This window comes from Trachypithecus francoisi, unplaced genomic scaffold (assembly GCF_009764315.1).
Source record: "Trachypithecus francoisi isolate TF-2019V2 unplaced genomic scaffold, Tfra_2.0 Contig01579, whole genome shotgun sequence".
NCBI classification, from domain to species: domain Eukaryota; kingdom Metazoa; phylum Chordata; class Mammalia; order Primates; family Cercopithecidae; genus Trachypithecus; species Trachypithecus francoisi.
The window spans coordinates 4,222,246-4,245,179 of NW_022681442.1; the positions used below are offsets into that span (position 1 = coordinate 4,222,246).

The 22,934-nt window shown below is 42.1% G+C and overlaps 1 protein-coding gene across 3 annotated transcripts in view; it reads right to left on the reverse strand.

Moving 5' to 3' along the window:
- DOCK1 (dedicator of cytokinesis 1) overlaps nt 1-22,934 on the reverse strand; it is a 551,514-nt gene that overhangs the window by 192,712 nt on the left and 335,868 nt on the right. For all 3 annotated transcript variants that reach the window (XM_033179145.1, XM_033179136.1, XM_033179142.1), the window contains 2 exons: nt 13,355-13,456; nt 5,652-5,746 (listed from right to left, as the gene is read on the reverse strand). In XM_033179145.1, the coding sequence (XP_033035036.1) occupies nt 5,652-5,746; nt 13,355-13,456 (197 nt within the window). The remainder of the gene's footprint in view (nt 1-5,651; nt 5,747-13,354; nt 13,457-22,934) is intronic.

A 22,934-nucleotide genomic window follows, 5' to 3' on the forward strand; every position in this document is an offset into this window, starting at 1 on the left:
ACCTGTGCCAACAGAGAGGAATGCCTGGAAGAAACTGATCATCCCAGTTGCAAACCACACTAGCTCTGAGGAAATGCACATGTTGGTTTCATGTCTTTATTATCCTGAGAGCAGAGGGTACAGTAGGCAGGGAGGACTAGGGAAGTTGTGAGCTGGAATAGTTGAATTTTCAAAAATTCTGGTACAAGTCTGAGTAGCTGACAACTGTGGATAAGGTTTTGTTACACACTATGTAGCCACTATGAACAAGAAAGTCTAATTCCAGAAATAGGGGAATACATTCAGTACTGGCCTCTCTCTCAGCCACTACATGTTGTAGAAATACATTTCTCAAGCAAAAGTAAAGCAGTTAGTAAGAAACGGTTTCTTCGAGGTGACAAAGGGATTCAGTTTACCTGGCCGACTCACTTCCTACCAGGTCATTCCTATCACTTAAAATTCTAGTAGGGGTTATTAGTACATAAACTCAAGCACCCTACTGGAGCACTAAGGCAAACCCTGAGGCTAGAAGAGACACAAAAATTCAAGCAAGTGGTCACATTCTCATTAACAACCAAGGACAACTCTATGATAGCCATGGACTGGCCATTAGACGATGCTGCACACACAAAGCGTGAATCTGAGAAAGTCAGCTACTAAGAGTTCCAGGATGGATACCAGTACGTACGTGCCAACAGGGAAAGATCTGTGCTTCCAACAGAACCTGAGAGCTTCAATGAAAACTTAGCAGCTGTTCCCCTCTGGGAAGATTATAAAGCACTTCTGGGTGCTAGCACACAAGCACACTTCTACTCTCTCTGTGCTGTGCTCATCTTAAAATGTCATCTTGCCATCTGGCACTCTCCTATCCTAGAGCAGAGCTATAATGTCAGGCCATCGCCAATCAGTTCCCATCTTGAACATAACAACCGAGTGAACACCGTCCTTTGGGATATGCATTAAATCCTATAATTTTGATTCTTGATTTACAAGTCGTATCACCAAAACTAATAGATATTGTCTTTAATTATATTTTACAAGCCCCACGTATCGAGGAAAGGTATGTTCACAGAGACAAAGATAAACAAGCGTACAAATATAAGAGACCACAGAGGCTGAGTTTGTCCATTTCTAAGCCATAGGTGGTAAAACTACATGTCCAACTGTGCCATTAAAACTGAAACACAGACGCCAGAAGCTTCTGGAACCACTGCTCATCCAGCCGAGGCAAGGAAGTCTCCGGTACTTGTTAAGGGGTGGAGGAAGCAGGGAAGTCTGGCAACATATAAAATGTTAATCTAGTTAGACGCAATATAGATACACGTATGTGGCAGGTAGATAAAGACATAGAATATGGTATCTGTAATTTCCGTAAGGGGATTACTTTATGACAGTACTAGGGAGATGTGATTTTTCTAGACTGCACAGCAAGATTGCTTGTATGAAGCACATTAATAAATGGTGCATACCCTTCTAAAGGTGAAGAAAGTAAGTAGCAATGTAATGAATTCCATGCTCAAAATTCACTCACGTAAGCAGTAAACCTTGTGGAAAAGTTATGTTTTATGGACACTCGAATAAAAACAAAATAAAAACTCCTAACACTCTCTTGGGAAATAGGAGACCTACTTAAGACCAACAGGCAGCGTAGCTGGGTGGCTCAGGCACGGCTCTGGGGTGGATGCTCTGGATTTGAATTTTGGCACTAACACCGCCCAGCTCTGTGTCTTCTGGCAAGTGACCCAACCTCCATGCCTCAATTTTCCCACGTGTAAAGTGGACATAAACACAGCAGCTGTCCCAGAGGGCTGCTGAGGGTATTCAGGATGTGAGGGCATGTGATATCCCCACGGCAGGGACTGGTGCTGGAAGCCATGCCCAATGTTAGCTCACTCTCAGCTCCAGAGTGCGGACGCGCACGGCCTCACAGAGAATGCGTGCGCACAGGGAAAGGGATGCAAACCCTTCATTTTGAAGCTGCTATTGAATTCTGAAGCTGGTATTGAAGCAAAGGTGTCAAAGAATACTTAAGGGTCTTCCAACCAGCTGTCTCCAGACAGTGTCAAGTATCTGACCACAGGGAGGCAATAATCTTCTTCAAACACCCACCTGATCCCGCTTCTAAACATTCATCTTGTTTATTCAACACAAAGGGCAGCATTTGGGGGCAGAAGGATGTGGGCATAAAAGTTACAGTTATCAGTGACCAACTCCAATCGGGCCCTAAAATGCCTGTTCCGTGGCTGCCTCCTGTGCTGTGTGACCTTGGGAACTTGTTGCTGCTCAGTGTGTCAACTGGGATAGGAATATGGGTTTGTTTGAGCTTCTGAGTCAGAATCTCTGCAAATAAAAGTGCCTTTCCTTGAAACCAACACCTCAGCACACGGGTACACATACCCAGACCCACATGCACACACATGCAGGTACACACCCACACCCACATGTACACACACAGATGAGCACAGGTACACACCCACACCCACATGCACACACATGCAGGCACACATCACTTCTCTGCAGGAAGCTCCCATGGAGGAAACACTGTCTGCCCAACGACCTGGCCTCAGAGTACTAGAACCCTTGATTAGACGGTTCAGCATAACATTTTATGTAAAACAGAAAATAAACTGTAGGAATTTTACATTCAGGCTGCTTCCCTTGTCAAGACGTCTTTGCAGCTGCCGTCTGTGTACACGATGAACAAGAGAACAAGGTGGACTTTATTACCACCAAGGTAGACTTTATCCTCAGAAGTCTCATCCAATCAACCGCTGGGAGGACACTGAGCCCTGTGGCTTCTCCCATAGGGTTTCCCTGTCCTCAAAACAAAAGACTCTCTTCCCTGTTTCTAAGACGGAAAGGCTTTGGTCCAAAATGCCACTGCACCAACCTGCTGCTGCAGTGTGTGTACCTGTGTCAGGCACCGTGCCCTGTGGAGGGGCTCTAGTGAGTAGGGGTGCTGGCCGGGGAAGGTTGCCACTGGTTTGCAGTGAATTCATGATTCCAAGGAATGTGGATCAAGCCATCTGCTAATCCCACAAACAATAGAATATCCCAGGAGAAGATGGACAAGGTCTCTGGAGAAGGGAACCAGAACCACAGCACTCCCAGGGTTGAGCCCCAGACCACTTACTTAGTGACTGTGTGGCTCTGCACTGCGGCCAGTGCTGCAGCAACCCTTATGTAGCGCGGGGTTGGTGGCAGGAGGAAAACAGTGAAGTAGGAAGAGAGAATGATGCGGCCACAATGTTCCAACTGAAAACTGGCTCTCGACTATAAAAAAAAAAAAAGAAAGAAAGAAAAAAATCATAAAATAAGTAGATTTTGACTATGCCCTCCTGAACAGGAGACCGTCGGAGTAGAAGCGACATGAATGCAACCTCAGGGAGCCCGTCCGCTTGACCTTTGTCGCAGCAGTGCTCACCCGGGGCCACAGAATCCACAGCCTGACAGCCAGGATGTGCTGCTCCCTTGGGAGACCTGAAGGTCAGGTCTACACATGGAGGAGTCAGGAGGCAGAGCACGGCATCCACCAGGCCATGACGCCTCCACACCCTGTGCTCAGGGGCCTGCTCAGCCACACCTCTGCTCCTGGCCAGTGATATCATGCGATCTATGGCTCCAGGGCAGCGGGGGTTTTGATCCTTGTTGCTGGTGTGTTTGCTTGTTTTCTCCATGTGCAAAATACAGCCATTAAAAACACAAGCCTACAGAGCTCTTCAGAGGAAATCTAGACTGTCCATCACAAAAGTTCATCCTGACAGAGAAAAGGGAAAAGACCAGTGCTTTATTTAAGTCCATCATTTTCTAGACGACGACTTGGAAGCTGAGAGATGGCCACAGGAATCATTTCAAGTCACCCAGCAGGTGGAAGGGTGAGGAGGAGCAGAGGCCAGGACCCCCACTCTGGTCCCTGGGCCAGGGCTAAGGATACAGCAATGCCAGGGTCTCTGGAGCTTCCTCACCATCTGCTCTCAAATACCGCCTTTGATGTGTGGAAGGAGACTCCAACCTCAGTAACATCTGACGTGGGGTGAACATCACTCCCTCCCGCACGCTTACCCCTCAGGGAGGTTTGCAGGACTCCTGCGGCCATGGTACACAAGGCCAATCTGTCTCTGCTGCCCCAGAAAGCAGAAAAACCCAGAGGAGGCCAAAGGAAAGGTTGTGCTGCTTTGGATTTGTCAAAGGGAAGGACAACCGGCATTAAAAAGAGGCAAAGCCATCACAGAAAATTCAAATGTAGTGTATCTCCTAGGGAGATACACTACACACCTACCAGCATGGCTAAAATAAAAAAACAGTGTCAACAGCAAAGGCTGGATGCAGACACACCGAATCACTCACATGGCTGGTGGGAATGTAAGACGGTACAGCCATAGATTGGCAGTTTCCTATGTCATGAAATGTGCAATTACCCGACAACCCAGCATCTGTCCACGAAGGCATATATGCCACAGAAATGAACTCACATTCACCCAAAAACAGACGCACGAAGGCTGGTGGCAGCTTTATTCATAAGAGCCACAAACTGGGGATAGCCCAGACGTCCTCCAACAGGAAAATGGTTCATCACACTTGGTCCAGTCGTACCACAGAACACTACCCAGCAATAAAAAGGAATAAGCTATTGATACAGGCAACAACCTAAATGGATCTCCAGTGAATTAAGCAAAGTGAAAACAGCCAGTGCTAAAAGCATATATACAGTATGATTACACTTATGTAACATTTTTGAAATGAAGCAATTATACAAATGAAGAACGAATGAGTGGTTGAGAGAGCTTAGGGATGGTGGGGTGGGGAGGGGAGAGGTATATGTGGCTATAATTGGGCAACAAGCAGAACCTTTGTGGCGATGGAAACGCCCAGTGGCTTCACTGTGGTGGAGTCCACAGTATATACACGTGGTGAAACTGCACACAACTCAACACAAACACTAATGAATACAAATTAAACTGAGGAAATCCGAGTAAGATCAGTGAATTGCATCATCAACTCCCTTATACACAAGCTCTCTATGACTTTCTACAACTGCACACAAACCCACAATTATCTCCATAAAAAATGCAATGAGAAAGAAAAACAGAGATGAACAGAAAGTTCTTTTTAAAAATCCCATGTGACTGAGAATTCTACGGTCATTGTTAGTGCTCACAGAAATGATAAAAGCCAGTGTACTAGAAAATTAACCAACAGCCCTCACCGGAGATGATAAACAAGGCACAAGTTTAATACTTAATGAGTATGAAGAAAATGCTCATGATTAAAAAAACTGAAATATGTGAAATGTCAACACTTTGCAAAAGCCTCTTGCATGGAGCTGAAGGTGGCTAGGGCTGATAAAAACATGTGGGTAACATGAGCGTGCAAAGCGACGCCGAGCAGAACCCATGTGCCCACGACGACAGCCATGGGAGATCCAGGTCCAGGCTGTTTTTCTCCAGGGGACGGAGCTCAAGTTCTTACAGCTAGAGCCCTGTGTTGTCATAAGGAAGTCACCACCAACTCGGAGTCCATGTCTCCCTAGAACTGTTTGCCTCACAGAGTTAGGAACAGCGTTTGCAGAACATTTTATTGCAGCCAGCTTGGTCTCCAGGCAACATCACTGTTCCCAGCAGACATGAATTGGGAGCCACAGGAAAGGTGAGAGCCATTCTCCCCACACTTACTTATTTTGCACCATGTTCATGATCACCCAGTCGAAGGGGTAAACGTTCTTTCCAATGAGGTTCTTAAACATGATGAATGTTTCCATTAGGAAATCCTGAAATAAAAAAAACAAAACACTGAAATGGCCCACCAAGAAAAAGGTAAAAACGACACACCCCCCATCGATGATTAGATTATAAAAGACCCCATTTTTAAGGGCCGAATGAAAACATCCTGAAAAGTACTGAAGATACAGTTCACAGGTGCTGTCTTTCCGTTTACCCGAGCACCTCCTGTCTGAGCTGGCTGCTTCAAGAATATATTCTGAAATCGTCCCTGAGCATGTTTCTTGAATAGTTAAAGAGTAAATCCCCAAAGGTTAGGAAGAGGCATTCAAATCCTTTCTGCTTCTAGGAAAACATGGTTTTTACAAACAAGGCTTGCAGGTTACAGCTTTTTCTTATGTTTGCTCTAAATCCATTTTTCATGATGAACAGGACATGATTTCAGGTTGAATACAGGATACTACTGTCTGTTCCTTTCTCTCATGGAATTTCAAAATGAAAGGCTCCAATAGGAACTCCTGACCATCTGCACAGATTCGGCACGCAGTAAACCATTTGAGTGTATGGCCATGTTGCCAAACTCTCCTAGATGGCAGCTACGTCCCCAAAAGCTACCGAGTTATGCTTCTGGTGTCTTAGATGATGCTCTGTACTTCGCAGGGCAACTGAAAAGAATCAGGGTTCAGGACACACCCAGCTGCTCTACCCTGCTCCACGCCAATAAGAATGTGCCTGGCATCAGGAAGGGGCAGCCAGTTCCTAGGGGCTGTCCACTATGTGTGTATCAGAATTAGAAGATTTCCTACTTTCCAGAGCTTGACAGGTGCTCTGAGCTAACCTGAACAAAACAAGTGGCTATCCCAAAAAGCACACATCCCTGGTAGCCCCAAACTCACACAACACCCAAGGTGGGAAAGGCAACCAAGAACTGTCTTAGAAAAACGAGGCCGTGGTCAGGGACTGTCAAATGAGTGGATATTTCTCATTTATTTAATCTCCTGAATAATAATTAGGTGCAATGGCTGTGAAGGCCAAGGTGGTGAACAGAATTTAAGCAGCCAAGAAAGCAATTCCCAGTACAAAGGTCTAAATAAGCAGCTCCTGCAAAGAGGCACAAGTTAAATTTGATGACAATAACAAGCTAATGTTCAAAGTTAAGATACTTTCTCTCCAACTCTAATGGCCAAGTCAGGTTCTGGCAGGTGAAGTCCGCGGTGTGAGGAGTTTGGTGTGCCCCCACCGTAAATAAAATGAGTGATCCTGATCACTCTATTTGAGCAGATGCCTCCAGTCGAGGAGACATTAGTGACCTGGACAAAATCAAGTTGGAAAAGTCAGTCCAGATGTCCTCCAAACTCTGCACATGGGCACTGTGTTCTCCTGATCTCAGGAGTGGGAGCATCCCAGTCCTCCCTTCCGACACAACAAATGGCTTCTTTTCCAGTTTAATTACTGAAATTCATATTTCACTACTGAGCTTCCTCACTTTGTCAAGAGTTTCCCATTTTAACGACCAGGCTGCATATTTTGTAGGCTGAGTACCGCAATTCAGTCACATCTCTATTTGCATGAAATTGCTGGCTTTCTTGATGATTACTTCTCAAATCCTAATAATTGAGATACAGGCTCTCGTTTTTATTATTCTGGAAGAGAAGCATATTTTCCCAATTCTCTTTCTTTTCTAAGAGACACAGTCCCATACTTCATTAGTATGGCTCAGCTGTTAAATTTTGGTACTTTGCTGATCAAACAAAATGCTGCATCTAGTGGGAGATGAGGTTCTGCAAGGCTTCCTTGTTTTCTGCATAATTCACTAGCCATGGCGGTGGCCCCTAACAACTGTGTTTGCCTCGAGCAGCTGACGAGGCTTACCAGACTGTTCCACTAGGGTCTATAAGTCAACAAGGGGTATTTTGTGAAAATTTCATCATTCAACGTGGATTTATTCCTGTTGCGTTTTTTAGTTTTAGTTTCTATTTATTTTGCTTATTTATTTCACTCCCTCACCCAGGCTGGAGTATAGTGGCATGATCTTAGTTCACTGCAGCTTCAACCCTGGGACACAACTGATTCTCCTGTTTCAGTATCCCGAGTATCCTGGGACCACAGGTGTGCACCACCATGCCTGGCTAGTTTTTTAATTTTTAGTAGAGATGGTATCCTGCTATATCGTCCAGAATGGTCTTGAACTCCCGGGCTCAAGAAATCCTCCCGCCTTGGCCGCCCAAAGTGTTGGGATTACAAGTGCAAGCCACTGTGCCCACATGTTTTAGTTTGACTATTCACAAGATGTCTTACACAATAAGCAGGCTGCTCTAACAATAGCCATCCATCTATTTCAGAGGCAAGATCGTGTCATAACTCTGTCTGCATCTTTCCATCCCTGTCCCCACCCACTTGAATAAAACAGCCATCAGCCTTCCTCTCGCACCTGGACTTAGGTCCATCCTTGTCCTTTGTTGTTCCCACACTTCACTTTTCAAATGATAAATCTGATCAAGGCATCAATGCTTTCTAGACATCACACGGCACCCATTTCTCCAACAGCTTCCCAATGCTCTTAGACTAAAGACAAAGCATCTTGACTCTTAGACTTAGGAAATTTCCATTCTGCTCAGCCAAAGGAGTAACCACTATGGAAAAGGACCGGCCATAGATTTTCAACCCATCCAATGAAGGATTGTTAGGGAAAAAGGACATGTCCACATTTTTGTGGAATCAAAGTTTCCTCCAAAGATTATCTGATAACTGCAAAGGTAGGAAGAGGTACATATTTTCACCATGGAGGGATGTGGAAGTTACCAGCTTTTAACCCAGCGGTCAAATTCAGCATCACCAGTAGTGGGTGAGCGTGACATGCCCAGCCTCCTGAAGTAACACAGCAGAAAGCTGTCAACACCAGGACTGAAACACTCTCGCCAAAGAGTTGAGCTTGAATCTCAGAACAAGCTTCTGGTTTGCAGAACATACAGGCGGACAGAGACACCAGCTGAAAGGCATATTACGAGGCAGCATTAAAAGAGTCCAGAATGGGAGACAGTCTACAAAAGCTATGGATTGATCTCTTCCGAAAAACTGAAAAGCAACGCTATGAAAAGAAAATAAAACAATGTGATGGTGACGGATTTATTTTAGAAAAAGATTAAAGAGACACAACCACCAGATGTGATGGGTGAAAAGGACATAAAAGTTTGGAAAGAATGAAGGAAATCTGAATATAATATACATATAAAAGGGGTGGTTGGTGCATTCTGATGGAGCAATAAGACCACAGAGAATGTCTTTCCTCCCCAGAGATGTTTGCTGAACAGTTGAGGGCAGGTGCATCCTGTCTCTCACTGACTGAAAGGGGTTGGCTGTATAGATAGAGATACTTGGAGACACATGATGGAAGCAAATACGCCAACATGCTTTCAACTCATGAATTCAGGTGGCAGGTAGCAAGATTCCTTTTTTTTTTTCTTTTTTTTCTTGGGACAGGGTCTCATGCTACCACCCAGGCTGGAGTGCAATGGCATAATCTTAGCTCACCACAGCCTCAAACTCCTAGGCTCAAGCAATCCTCCTGCCTCAGCCTCCCAAGAAGCCGAGACTACAGGCGTGAGCTCTCATGCCTGGCTAATTTTTTTTTATTTAGAAATGGGGGTCTCACTATGTGGCCCAGGCTGGTCTTGAATTTCTGGGCTCAATAGATCCTCCCACTACGGCCTCCCAAAGTGCTGGGATTACAGGCGTGAGCCACTGAGCCTGGCTCCATTGTATTATTCTTTCAGCTTTTCTGTATTTATAAAACTTTTTTGTGATCCACAGGGGAAAGAGAATAAGGAAAACACTGGTGAAAGCTAAGTAAGTTCAGATAAGCCCTTTTCCTTGCAGAATCTGATGCTAACTGCAGGTAGATGGTGTCAGAATTAAATTGAATTGTAGGACATCCAGCTGGTGTCAGGGAATGGGTTGCGGTGGGAGACACCCACACACTTCTGGTCACAGAAGTGCGAGCGTGTAGGAAAATTTAGTGTGTGTTTTGCAAAGCCACACAGTGAGAATTTGTGACAAGTGGCAAGACAACACTTTCCGCTAGAAGTCCCAAAGCCCTCCTCCTTCCCTTCTAGTTGACTACAGAGAATCGGGGCACATTCTCTGCTTCTGTTACTGAGACGTGGACATGTGGCAGCCAGCAGCCCCTTGGCAGATCAGCAACTCCAGTGTAGAAGATTCTACAGATTCTTCGTGGTTCGAATCCTAAAGGGATGGGATGGCCTCCGTCCTGGGAGTTCTGAGCTGAACATGTCAATGGCTTTTCTCTTCTGGATCAGTCTTTCCGCTTGTGCTCTATATGCTCACTATCATTGGTGTTGGTAATCAGTGTGATTTTGTATGAAAATGACTCACGCAACCAAAAAGGGCTAAATTTGAGAACCTGAATTAGTACTTGTTAAAAGGAAATAGTCTCAGGAAAATGGTTTTGGCTAATTTCATACTGAAATACTAAATAACATCAAATAATTTTGTACAAAATAATCTTTTATTTAACAGTTGTCAGAGTAAGCCGGGCATAGTGGCTCATGCCTATAATACCAGCACTTTGGGAGGCTGAGGCGGGTAGATCACCTGAGGTTGGGAGTTCGAGACCAGCCTGACCAACATGGAGAAACCCAGTCTCTACTAAAAAATACAAAAAACTTAGCCGGGCGTGGTGGTGCATGCCTGTAATCCCAGCTACTCGGGAGGCTGAGGCACGAGAATCGCCTGAACCCAGGAGGAGGAGGTTGCAGTGAGCCGAGACTGCGCCACTGCACTCCAGCCTGGGCAACAAGAGTGAAACTCTATCTCAAAAAAAAAATTAGTTGTCAGAGTAGAAAAATAGTCATATACTCGGTACAGTTAACAGATAGGAACACATTTTACAAAAGTTCTGACGATTAACAACAGTAAAAAAGTTCACAATCTTTCCAGTCTAAATTTCTGTTATAAAAAAACTACAAATGTCTTTTTTTTTTTTGAGATGGAGTCTCACTGTGTCACCCAAGCAAGAATGCAGTGGCCCGATCTCGGCTCACTGCAACCTCCGCCTCCCGGGTTCAAGCGATTCTCCTGCCTCAGCCTCCCCAGCAGCTGGGATTACAGGTGCCCCCCCGACACCATGCCGGGCTAATTTTTATATTTTTAGTGGACATGGGGTTTTGCCATGTTGGCCAGGTTGTTCTCGAACTCCTGGCCTCAGGTGATCCACCCGCCTCCGCCTCCCAAAGTGCTGGGATTGCAGGTGTGAGCCACCACGCCCGGTCAACGTCATTTCTTAATGGAAGTCAAACTGTCTGCAAATCATTGATCTTCTGAACTGTTGTGTCTATGGAAAAACATCCCCTGGGAAACTGGGACCACAACACGTAGTAAACATCTGATCCTGGGATCTCAGCAAAGGCAGAGGGCACACAGCTGGAATTCAGCAAGCTACAGTAGTTTTTAAACACCATTCGGCATCACCACTTTTCACTTACTTTGAAGGTTCCTTATCAATCACAGCACTTAATAGTTCAGATTAAATGTTTGCATGTGTGGACTTTTATGAAGTGATTGTTCTGAAAAAGGGCAAAGTACTAATTGGAGTCCTGACTTTTCCAGATGGGTAACTCTTCTATTTCTGAAGACTTTATTTTTCAACCTGGAACGTTATCTAAAAAACTGTTCCTCTAGCTTTAAGCTACAACTATTCTTTACACTCACCAAAGCAGGGGGTAGGGTGTAGTTTAGATTCAATTATGGAATAAAATGTAAAAATGTAAAATTTGATTTTGCTATGCAATGATTTCCAAAGAGTCATGGGATATAAACACTGGATACAGGTTACACATTTGAGCATACTCCTCCTATCAACTACTCATTCATATTCAGGGAAAAGCAGACACAGAAATACAAACATATACATACTCTTGTTTCCTTACTTTTATTGAGAGGAAACTGCTAGGGTTTTAAGGTCTAGACCCATTTTTGTTCTCCTTAGAAATCTTAAAGTACAGTCACATGTTGCATAATAACATTTTGGTCAATGACAGACTGTGTATATGTCAGTGGTCCAAAAATTGTAATGGAGCTGAAAATTCTTATCACCTGGTGACATTACCGCCATTGTATTACAACTGCCTATAGTATTCAGTGTAGTCACATGCTGTACAGGTGTGTAACCTAGGAGCACTAGCCTAGACCATCTAGTCTAGGTGTGTAGTAGGCTCCACAATCTAGGTTTAAGTTAGGGTACACGCTATGAGGCTCACGGAACAACGAAATCGCCTAACGATGCATTTGGCAGAACTGTTAAGCAACACATGACTGTGTGTATGTGTGTGTGTGTGTGTGTGTATATGTATATGTATATATGTGTGCATATATGTGTATATATATGTGTGTGTATATAAATATAAAAATATTATATCTTCAAAGGATTATTTCTAATACATAATTTTCTTATTGTTGCCACTATAGATATGTAATAAAATTATGCATTATATATATAGTGGCAACAAAAAGAAAACTATGTATTAGAAACAATCCTTTGAAAAAAATCATGAAGATCATTCTCTTCTTCCCATTTCTTAACAAGATACATGTCAAGTGCAACAACCCTTGTTATAGAGACACTAGGACACTGCCGTGTTCTGCAGGAATCTATGGGCATTCTTTTGCAGTAGTCCCCAACATTTTTGGCACCAGGGATCAGTTTCCTGGAAGACAATTTTTCCATGGACCAAGGGGTGGTGCGGCAGGTTTCGGGATGAAACTGTTCCACCTCAGATCATCAGGCATTAGATTCTCATAAGGAGCATGCAACCTAGATCCCTCACATGCACAGGTCACCATAGGGTTCGTGCTCTTATTAGAATCCAATGCAGCCGCTGATCTGACAGGAGGCAGAGCTCAGGCAGTGCTCGCTTGCCCGCCACTCAACTCCTGCTGTGTGGCCCAGGGATTGGGGACCCTGTTCCTCAGGACCTTATGGATCCTTAGAAATGGAATCTAAGAGTTCAAGTCAACATGTAATCACAAAGGCTGCCAAGAAGTTTGGTTGCAGCTTTGCAGAGGATACTTGCCATATGGCAATGTAATTTCAGGTCATTAGGGAGGTAGTTCGTAAGCAATAAATTCCCCTCTATTATACTTTTCCTAATTAAGTTGTATCATAGTTTTACTGAGGATGACTAGAGAATTATTTGGAGAAATGTTGATGAGCTTCCATGATTACAGCTAATTAATAACGGAGTACAACTTAAAGCTGAAAAGTCACTCTGGCTTCTGCTATTAAAAAGTCAACCAATAAATGAATAGGAGTTAATGGGAGACTATCCACGGATAACATCTCCAAATTTTCAATTACCCCAAAGCACAGGAGAGGAGACTGTCACCAAGAAAGACAAGAGACTTCCCTGGGCTCGGCCCCTGAATCATTCTCCGTTCAGTCCTAGAAGCAAGTCTGCAAGTCCGGACCCTTGTCCTGTTAGAAACGAGGCTTCAGTCAGACCTTCCGAGGAGGCATTTGAAATCAATCGGAGACAAGTGCTCATGCAAAATCCTATTTTAGATGAATATATTGATATCAGGCTTTTGTCTAAAGTGCTGGCCCTAAGACATGGTTACACGAACAGGGTGCAAGGGACACTTACTACCACATCAGTCCTCATTTTCCCGAAAGTCTTGATCAAGTGGGCATAATGGTAATCCTCCATTTGTCGTAAAATAGCTGTCATGCAAGCCACGAAGTTTCCCTGTAAATGAATCAAAAGACAGAATTAGATGAGACGGAACAACACTCATGGGAAAAGCTGAAATCATCCCAGATTCTGGGACTTGAAACTGTCAGGGAGAAGCAATGGGGCATGGGCAGGGAGCCCTGGGTTCTGCTGTCCCTCTCTCACGGCTGATCAGCATAAGGCGTGGGTCACTTCCCACCTCAGGAATGTTTTTTTGGTAGGGGGGCCTTAGAATATCAAGTTGAAAGTAGAAAGAAAAGCAAAACCCCTGAGGAGGTCTCACCATGCTGAGGACATGAGCACACAGTAACATGAACGAGAAACCCTGGTGCACTCACACTCAGGGCTGTATTTTATTCTCCCTAACCTCAAATGTTTCCTGATACAGGCTTGTCCAGACCGGAAAAATGAGCTGGAAATAGTTTTGCATTAAATACAAGAAAAGTAAAGACAGGATGGAAATCGTGGGCACTTCTGTTTTGTGCCCTCTTGGAAACTCGCTGCCGTTAATGTGTGTGCAGCCTCTCCTCTTGGGCCATGGCAAAGAAAGGCCTCTAATTCCTCAAAATCAGCCTGGATCCCCCCGTGCCCGATGTGGAGGCAATCACCACAACTCCACCATGAGTTATGGCCCAATTCTCCTCCCCGAGAAGAAGGAGAGGAGGAACGCGGGCTCATCAGAATGTCAAGTGGGAGAGCTGGGAGTTTCTCAGACCAGACGGAGCTGGGTAGAAAGGAAGAAAAGGAGGAAAAAAGAAAGCAACACAGAAAATCAAGAATGGGGAAGGTAAAGGGCCAAAGCGGAAAAGTCTCTCTGGCTTCTGCAAATGGAGGCAGACAGTATGTGTGTGGACGTGCGTGTGCACACGTTTGTTTGCGTGCCCTGAAGGGTGCTTGCTTTGGTGGGGGGTTACGAGCTAGGCAGTTCTGTTGCCATTAACTGCAACTACTCACTGCTGGGGCTTGTAGCTAAGAACATTGTAAAGCCTTCCTTGCTCTTAAATATTTTCCCCTAAGATAATGACATTTAAGGAACATAGACTATATCTTTTTCCCCATTAAACCAGTACAAGTTTGGTAAAATTATAGCATGAAACATACTTTGAGATATGTCCTTATTTTTCCTCTATTAAATGAGCTCTCAAATTGCATTCTTTTACTAACTCTCCTTTTACCAGCAATATATCAGAATGCCTAAACATCTTTTATATTAACTTGGAATACAGGCTTTACAGTGAAATGTTAAAATCCAATCTTTTCTCCAATTCATTTTATACGTGTAGCATACATATCTGCTTCCAAATGAGTCCTCAAAGGACACATTACTAAAATTGAACAAATACAAGAATGATGATATGATATCTTCCATTTGCCCAGAAATATACATTATTTGTGAATGATGATAATTGCTGAGATTTAGATTCTAAGTTGGTGTTCAGGGAAACCGCTAAATAATGCTTGTTTTCCATTGAGGCAATGATTAGTAAAATGGCAAAATGGTCTATTCATGAACTTTTGAAACACATAAATATTTGGCATATCATTCAGCTCAAGAGAGGCTGCCTTTGTGTCTTACCCACTCCTTAAGACAATGAGATGTGTCCTGTGAATAATCGTCTTAATCATATGACACACTGATCAAGCACTGTGCTGAGGCTGTTAGAACGATGGCCCTTTCAACACTGTGATTTTGACCTCTTTCAATCACATACAACTTTCTCTTCCTGTCCCACTTTACAGGCAGTGAAACTGAGGCTTAGAGGTTTCACTCTCTGAAGGAGTGAATGGCAAACCTGGGAGTGGAGGCTGTACTCCAGGGCTACAAGACAGGTACTTACTGGCGAACCTTATTTCTTTACCCCTCATCCAGATGCACATTTTAACTCTTCCTCTAAGGAATCTGAAGCCACTGCCGATGACCAACACAAGCTAGAGATTCCCTTTCCCCTACTCTTGCAGTCATCAGAAAAAGTTGGAAGAGGGTGAGGAAGAAGAGCCTTCGAAGTATTCTGCCCACAATTGATCCTGATGCAGCTGCTGTGACCCAGATTCTTCCCCATGAGATGAGGAGCTTTTCCTGCTGAGGAAGAGGCCTGTATCAGCCTAGGTGGACCTAGTAGGTGCTGAAATCAATTTTCTGCAGGTCAAACCAGTTACACAATGGAGACTTACACATTAGAATAAACGAAATCACACAGTCAGCTATTTATCACAAGAAGCAATGTATCAATGTGCTTAGCTCAAACAATCAGGCTGAAAGTAGAAAGAAAAGCATAACCCTTGAGGAGGTCTCAAAATCCTGAGGGTATGAGCACAGAGTAACATTAATGAGAAATACCAGTGCAGCCAGGCTCAGGTCAGATACGTGAACAGGTGATGTGGACATACTGAATTCAGGGAGCGGACCGTCATGTCATGCTGAAAGGCAACAAATGCCAAGACTGTTGTAACACAGAAAACGAAAAACTGAAGAGAACACAGCAATTTCCATAAAGCAAGTCCTGGAAGTACATAAATGCCCTGTTGGGAAGTCTCTCTGGACAAGAATATCAGAGAAGGCAACCAAACGGCCCCTTGTTTAACCGCGATGAGGATTAACTACAGGAAGCCCAGAAGGGCCGGAAAGACGGGCCATTTCCACAAGTTAGAGGCGGTGCTGCCGGGCACTGTGCGTGCCCTCTTTACCAAACCTAAGGAAAGGTTCCAGAAGTCATTCGCATCATTCAGGCTTTCCTTTCTTAGCGAAGGGAAGTCTTGCTTTTTCAGCTCTTTTCTAAGGTGTAGCATGAATTCCATTAGGAAAGGGATGAGCTGCATACTCACATTCACTGAAATGCCCTCTCTTTCCTCCCTGCCCTTTGGGAATGGAGTCCCAACCTTGGGGAATCAGTATTTCCACTGGGCAAATACTGCAGATGCCATGAAGCCTTATGGTTTCCATGAACACAACAGAACCCTGCAGGATATCTCTGGGCCTGTAAGGGTGGATAACTGAGGATTTATGGAAGCCCTTTGAAACCAGTCATTTATTAAGAACAAAAATGAGGGAGCTCTGTGAAAATAAAACTTTAATTTTGTGTGCTCAGAAGAAAATTACTATTCTATGCTTTAATTGATTTATTTTAAATGCATTTGGGAGATGACTCCTAAATGAAGCTTTTATCTTCCAGACAATGGGTAGCCTAGCAGGTAGGCTGGGAGCAAAAGCCATGGTGCAGAATCATCCCTGAGCCTGAACATAGGGACTAGGCTCCAGCACCAGCAGCTGAGTAAAAATAAGTCGATAGGTAAAAATAAGACATATTCCTTATAACTTCAAAGCAATGCAAAATGGGGCCACAGAAGTCAGGATATACTTGCAGAAAATTTAAAAACCAGGACACTAAATGCCTAATAAACAACAAAAAATGTGAACCTCATTAGTAATCAAAGATGAAAATGACACATCGTTATTTGCCTGCCAAAATAGCAAAGAAGTATTTCAACGATGATAATGTGAGCAAGGGTGCAGGGAATGAGGACTCTTATATGCTGTTGGTGGGAACATAAATTGCTATAACCTTTTTAAAAAGTGATTTGGAGACAGGTTTGAAAAGTCTTGAAAATAAATATTCATCTCTTCAGTAATTCTGCTTCTAATAATCCACCAAAGGAAGTAATTCAAAATAGAAAATTTCATACCCAAAGGTGTTCATAGCATTGCTGAAAATTTTAAACATCCACCACCAGAAACTGTGTAAATAATATGATATTTTGTAGGGTTGCAAGATAAAATACAGGATGCCTAGCTCCATTTGAATCTCAGATAAACAAAGAAAAATAAATATGTCCCAAACGTTGCAATGAAATATTACATGAGATATACATGTACTAGAAAAAGATATCTGTTGCTTACCTGAAGTTCAAGCTGAACTGGGGGTCCTATATTTTTATTTGGCAAATCAAGCAACCATAACTTGTGTTATGATGAAATATTGTGCAACCATTAAGTCACTAAACATTAACTATGCAAATATGGAGCATTTTATTAGCATGAGAAAATAATTGAGGAGGAAAACTGCAGTAATTATATATGCACATTTGACCCATGTAAAGAATATCCAGTACAAGAAAAACAAAAAATGACTAGAAAAAATAGCAGATAGTCATGAGTGGAGGGAGACTAAGCCCAGATTGTTTTTATAAAGAGAAAGTATGTCAATATTTTTAAAGGTGGTCCAGAAAGAAAAGGATCCATCTGGCAGGAGGGACAAGCTCTCCCTGTCTGCCCCTGAGATCTAGTTCATTTCTTAGTCTCCTGTCTTCAAAAATCTCTCTCGCAGGGCTCCCCCTGTTGGTGTGGCCTTGGCTACTGCCTGGCACTGCTCCTGGAGGGAGCCCGGGACAGAACTCGTCCCCACACACCGCCAGCCCTCCTGAAGTACCTCAGTGCCCCAGTTTTAAATCTGTTTGGGCCCCCATTTCACTAGGTAGTTTGATAGGCAAAATGGAGAACAGGTAGAATTGAGCACAGGTAGAAGGAAAGGCAGGTAGAATTGAGCACAAGTAGAACTGAGGCTGGGTAGAGGGAAAGACAGAACTGAGTACAAAACTAAGTGTAGGTAGAATGGACAATAGGTAGAACCGAGGCTGGGTAGAAGGAAAGGCAGGTGGAACTGGGCACAGGTGGAAGTGAGTCTCAGCAGAAGGAAAACAGCACAGGTAGAATGGGGCGCTGGTGGTGGAGCAGGGGGACATTTGGTGACAGGCAAGTTGAATGTAGGATGTCATTGGAGGATATAAAAACAAAAGGCTAACAAAAACACAGACTGCAGAATGGAAACTCAGGATGAGACATACCTTTTAAACAGTGCCTTTGTCAACTATGCCTAGTGGAAGGTCTAAGTATGAACTAGGAGACAAAATCCAAAAGGCTTTAATTCATATTCTTGAGGAGTTGTGAAGGGGTAATAAAAATGGACTCAGCCATGTGCCTTGGATAGCAGGGTATAAAATTGCTCCCGGTAATTTCGTCAGCCAGACAAGCTGTCTCCATCGACCCCGGAGCTCACACTTTGTATGGGGCACAGATCTGCTCCCTGGGACACACAACACAGGCAGAAAATTTAATGTTTTTCTCAGTTCTCTAAATTCCAAAGGCTCTCTGGGCAGTTTCCAGCCTCAGAAGCTGTTGCAGCTGTAAACAGACACACAAGATTGCCGAGTGTGGAGAGTAGTTGCCCGGTTTCAATAAAAGGAGAATTCTAATGACTGAATCCGGGATTATATTTCATGATTTCAACTGGGCTCTTGTTAAAAGTTTAACCATGTTTTCACTAAGGCAGGTATTTTGAAGAGGAAATCTCATTCAAATGCTTAAATTTCAAACATATCAATGAAAACAAAGCCATCTTATAATCATCATAAAAAGGAATGAAAATGAATTATCCAGTAACATTTTAAAATATATTACTAAACAACAACAACAACAACAACAACAACAAACCCATAAGGGTGATGACTTCTGGATGGTTTTTATTTTGGGGTGCATTCAAACCAAAGAATCAATATTGTAAAGCAACATTATGAAAAAGAGAATATGGGAAAAGAGAATGTAACTGAGAGTCTTTTAAAATGATTGGAGATAAATCCAAATATTACTAAGTTCTTAAAGCTGATAAGATGGAAGGCCTACAGAGCACAATGGCGTTCTCTTTTCTAGAGGGAAGGCCAATGGCAAATTGTTCCCATGTGGTATTTTCTGTGAGAAAATATGAAAGGGAAAAAACAGGGAGTCCAAAAAACAAACAAAACCTCAAAATGTTATACATTAGCCCCAAACTCCTGCAAAATCTGCATAGAGCTGAAGTTTGTCAAAATATACTTAGGGGGCACCTACATCACAAATTAAAAACTGTTTAAAACATGCATTCCCGATTCCTCACATTCAATGACAATGAGGCACATATGAAAAATGCACAAAACCACAAGGGCCAGGGGACTCTGAGGAGATGCAACGAAAGATAAGAGAATTCTGGAAGCAGGAAAGAGGGTAATGAGTGGGTACCAACTGCCCTCGAGGTGAGAAGGTGGTGACATTTAACAGGAAGCCTGTGAATCGCTGGTGCAAAACCCTAGGAAGGCCCAGAAACTGGGGGTGCCAGGTACTCAGGAGGCTGCATGTGAGGTGAAAAACAACAGTGCTGATGGCTTTGAAATGTGACCCTATATCCAGTCTGCCTATGCCCAGCATGTCCAGTGAGGGGCTCTCCAACTCACTGCTGGGGAGAGCACCACATGTTTACTCCCTGGACAAGGGAGGTGCCTGAAAAGCAGAACACAATGACAAGAACCACCTGGAAGAAACACCTGTTTAGTTTGATGTCAAATCAAACAGTATACTCCCCTCTCTCTTTTCTACTCAGCTCCCAGCATATCAGCAAGGAGGCTTAAACTAACCCCCGCTAACCTCAGTCCCACACCAAACCTAAGAAGAAGACCAGAAGAATCCTCTTCGGTGAAAATGACCAGCCAAAGAGAACATAAGCACTAACACTAAGCATGGAGGTTCCAAAAGTATGAGGGCTCAGCCCATCCAGGCTTGCCATGCAGGGAAAGCCCATGCACCTCCAGGCTCTCTGTGCACACGCTTGGAGACAGAGGTCTGAGCAAGAGCACTGGGCCTTGTGAAAAAAATTCATCCAGCATTAATAAAGGAGGCCCAGACAAATAAAAACAGAACCCAGAGGAAAGGAAGAACATTCAGAAAATGTAAGAGAAGTAAAAAAGCTACAATAATAATTATAATGATAATATTTATAATATAATAATAATTATAATGATTATTATAATTATTATTGTATATGTATATAATGTAACGTATATAATTATAATTATTATTGTATATGTATATAATGTAACGTATATAATTATAATTATTATTGCTATTATTTTTGAAATGAAGTGTTGTTCTGTCTCCCAGGATGGAGTGCAGTGGAGTGATCTCAGATCACTGCAACCTCAGCTTACTGGGTTCAAGTGATTCTCCTGCCTCAGCCTCCGCAGTAGCTGGGACTACAGGTGTGCCACACCTGGCTAATTTTTTGGATTTTTAGTGGAGACAGGGTTTCGCCATGTTGGCCAGGCTGGTCTCGAACTCCTGATCTCAGGTGATCCACCCGTCTTGGCCTCTATGAGAGTTGGGATTACAGGCTTGAGCCACCGTGCCCAGCCAAAGAACTATAATTATTATCCTCAGGTAGATATGATATTATATTCATGATTATCGTATCTTACTTATATTCCTCCCCTGACTTAGTGATTTTCAGGACAAATCAAATGATTTGCCCTTATAACTATCATATTTCTCAGATTTAAAATAATAACATACTTAGATAAATCTTTCAAAATTCTGTGACCCTTGTAACGTTGTTCTTCCACTTAATATTTGTTGAAATAAAAATGAGATAGCTTCTATTCTTTGCTTTGATTTTCTCACACATGTGTTTTCATATTATATAGAATTTCTTTAAAGCTACCTCAAAATCCTTTTACGGTTAAGGTGGGAGGGGAGTATAGGAAAGAAAGAATAAGTAAAAATATAGAAAGAATGATGTCGTAAAATGAGGACAGAGGATAGTGTGCAGTGCTACGTAGGCTGAACGTCAGGAGTCATCGCTGTGCTCTCAAAAAGCATGTCATGTTTTATTAATTAAATATTTGATTAAGCATAAGACATAAGAAAAAGGCTGACTCAGGTATTATTGTTAAAACAGAAGTTCACGGGAAAACGGGTGTCCACTCTCATCAGTGAACTTATAAAACCTTTCTCATATAAACGACCCACGGTGAAATTGTTCCTTTTTTCATTTAAAGATAAATTCATTCCCATGATGCCTTTATTCAATATATAATTAATTTCTACTCATGTAATTAATAATTTATATTTATGTTATTATAAATATGTTATATTTATAATATATTTATAATATGTTATATTATAAATGTTATAATGTTATAATTTCCTTATTTTATAAAGAAACTTAGAGGAATGTTTGTTAAAAAAAAAAAGAAAAATGCCAAAACTATACAAAAGAGAAAATAACTTACGCTAATGTCACCTTGTAGCTACTGGGAACTACTAACAACAAAATTAAACCTGTATCTTAAATTTAAACTGAGTGCTTAGTTGAATTCATAGAGTACTAGCATCTCATATCATTCCAGGCACTATAAGGAAATAAATATAATTTAAAAACAAAATCGATTTCATTTTTATACTGGCAGTAATTGCAGAAGATGTTTATTGGACAAATATACCAAAAGGGAATATTTGGATCTTAAATTACCCATAACAGTTATTTGCTACTTATACAGTATAATAATTTAAACACATATTCACATTTGTTATGAAGAATAAAAATAAATTATAATCAAATATTACATATAAAATTATAGTTTATGGTGTAATGAGGAATATATACTTTGTTTGCAGCTTCTTAATGTAATTCATTTGATCCTAAAGCAAGACAGCAAAGCAGAAAATTTTATATTTTATTTTTATAAACTCAATATATCAGGTAATATTAGAGCCTTAGAGCGTTTAGAATTTTCGAAGTCTTATTGCATGATATAGAGGATCTAGAAACACACTGTAATAGAAACAAGAGTAATTTGGTCTTAAAAAAAAAAACTCTTATTATTGAAGAGAAGATCGATATGTCTATACATGTTTTTAAATTGACTTTCATAAAGGACATTACGATTATCATTGTTATAAATGAAAGTTGAAACTTTCTTAGCTAAAATGGAATGCCTTATATAAATCATAAAAGGATACTGTCCTCAACATTAACATTGGTTGATATAATAAGGAGGAATGTCACATACATCATTAAATATTAAGTATTTAATATTTATGATAATATTTATGATACTTAAGTATTATAAATACACATAAAAATACTTAAGTATTATTTTAAATATTAAGTATTAAACATTAAATAAATGAATCATAAGGAGAATAAAAGATACTTTGAAATATGAGATTATAGTAAATAAAAACATAGATAATCTTTCATGGTATTTCTTATAAATACGTACGTATCCATAATATATACAAATGTTGCATGTGGTCGTATGCTCAAACACTGCACATGGCAAGTGATCATCCAATAGCTTATCTACTTACATCTACATAAGCTACCAAAGTGATTTTAGCCATAAATGCCTAATGTTTATTTTCAAAATCGCCTGCTGTGGTGGACTGAGACTCAATTTGTGGGAACCCACGAGGAATTCTGCAGTAGTCCTGTACCTGTCCAGCAGGGTGTGCAGGAAAGCATCAACACAGGAAGCACATCCCACTGAGGTTCTACTTCCACCCCCTGTCTCACTTTCCTCACATCCCATAGTAAATTGAAGGTTCCCTAAATGGGCCCTCCTAGAATGGGTCATGAGAAATGGAGGGGATAAGGCTAAAATGACAAGAAGATTCAAAACCATGAAGAGCATT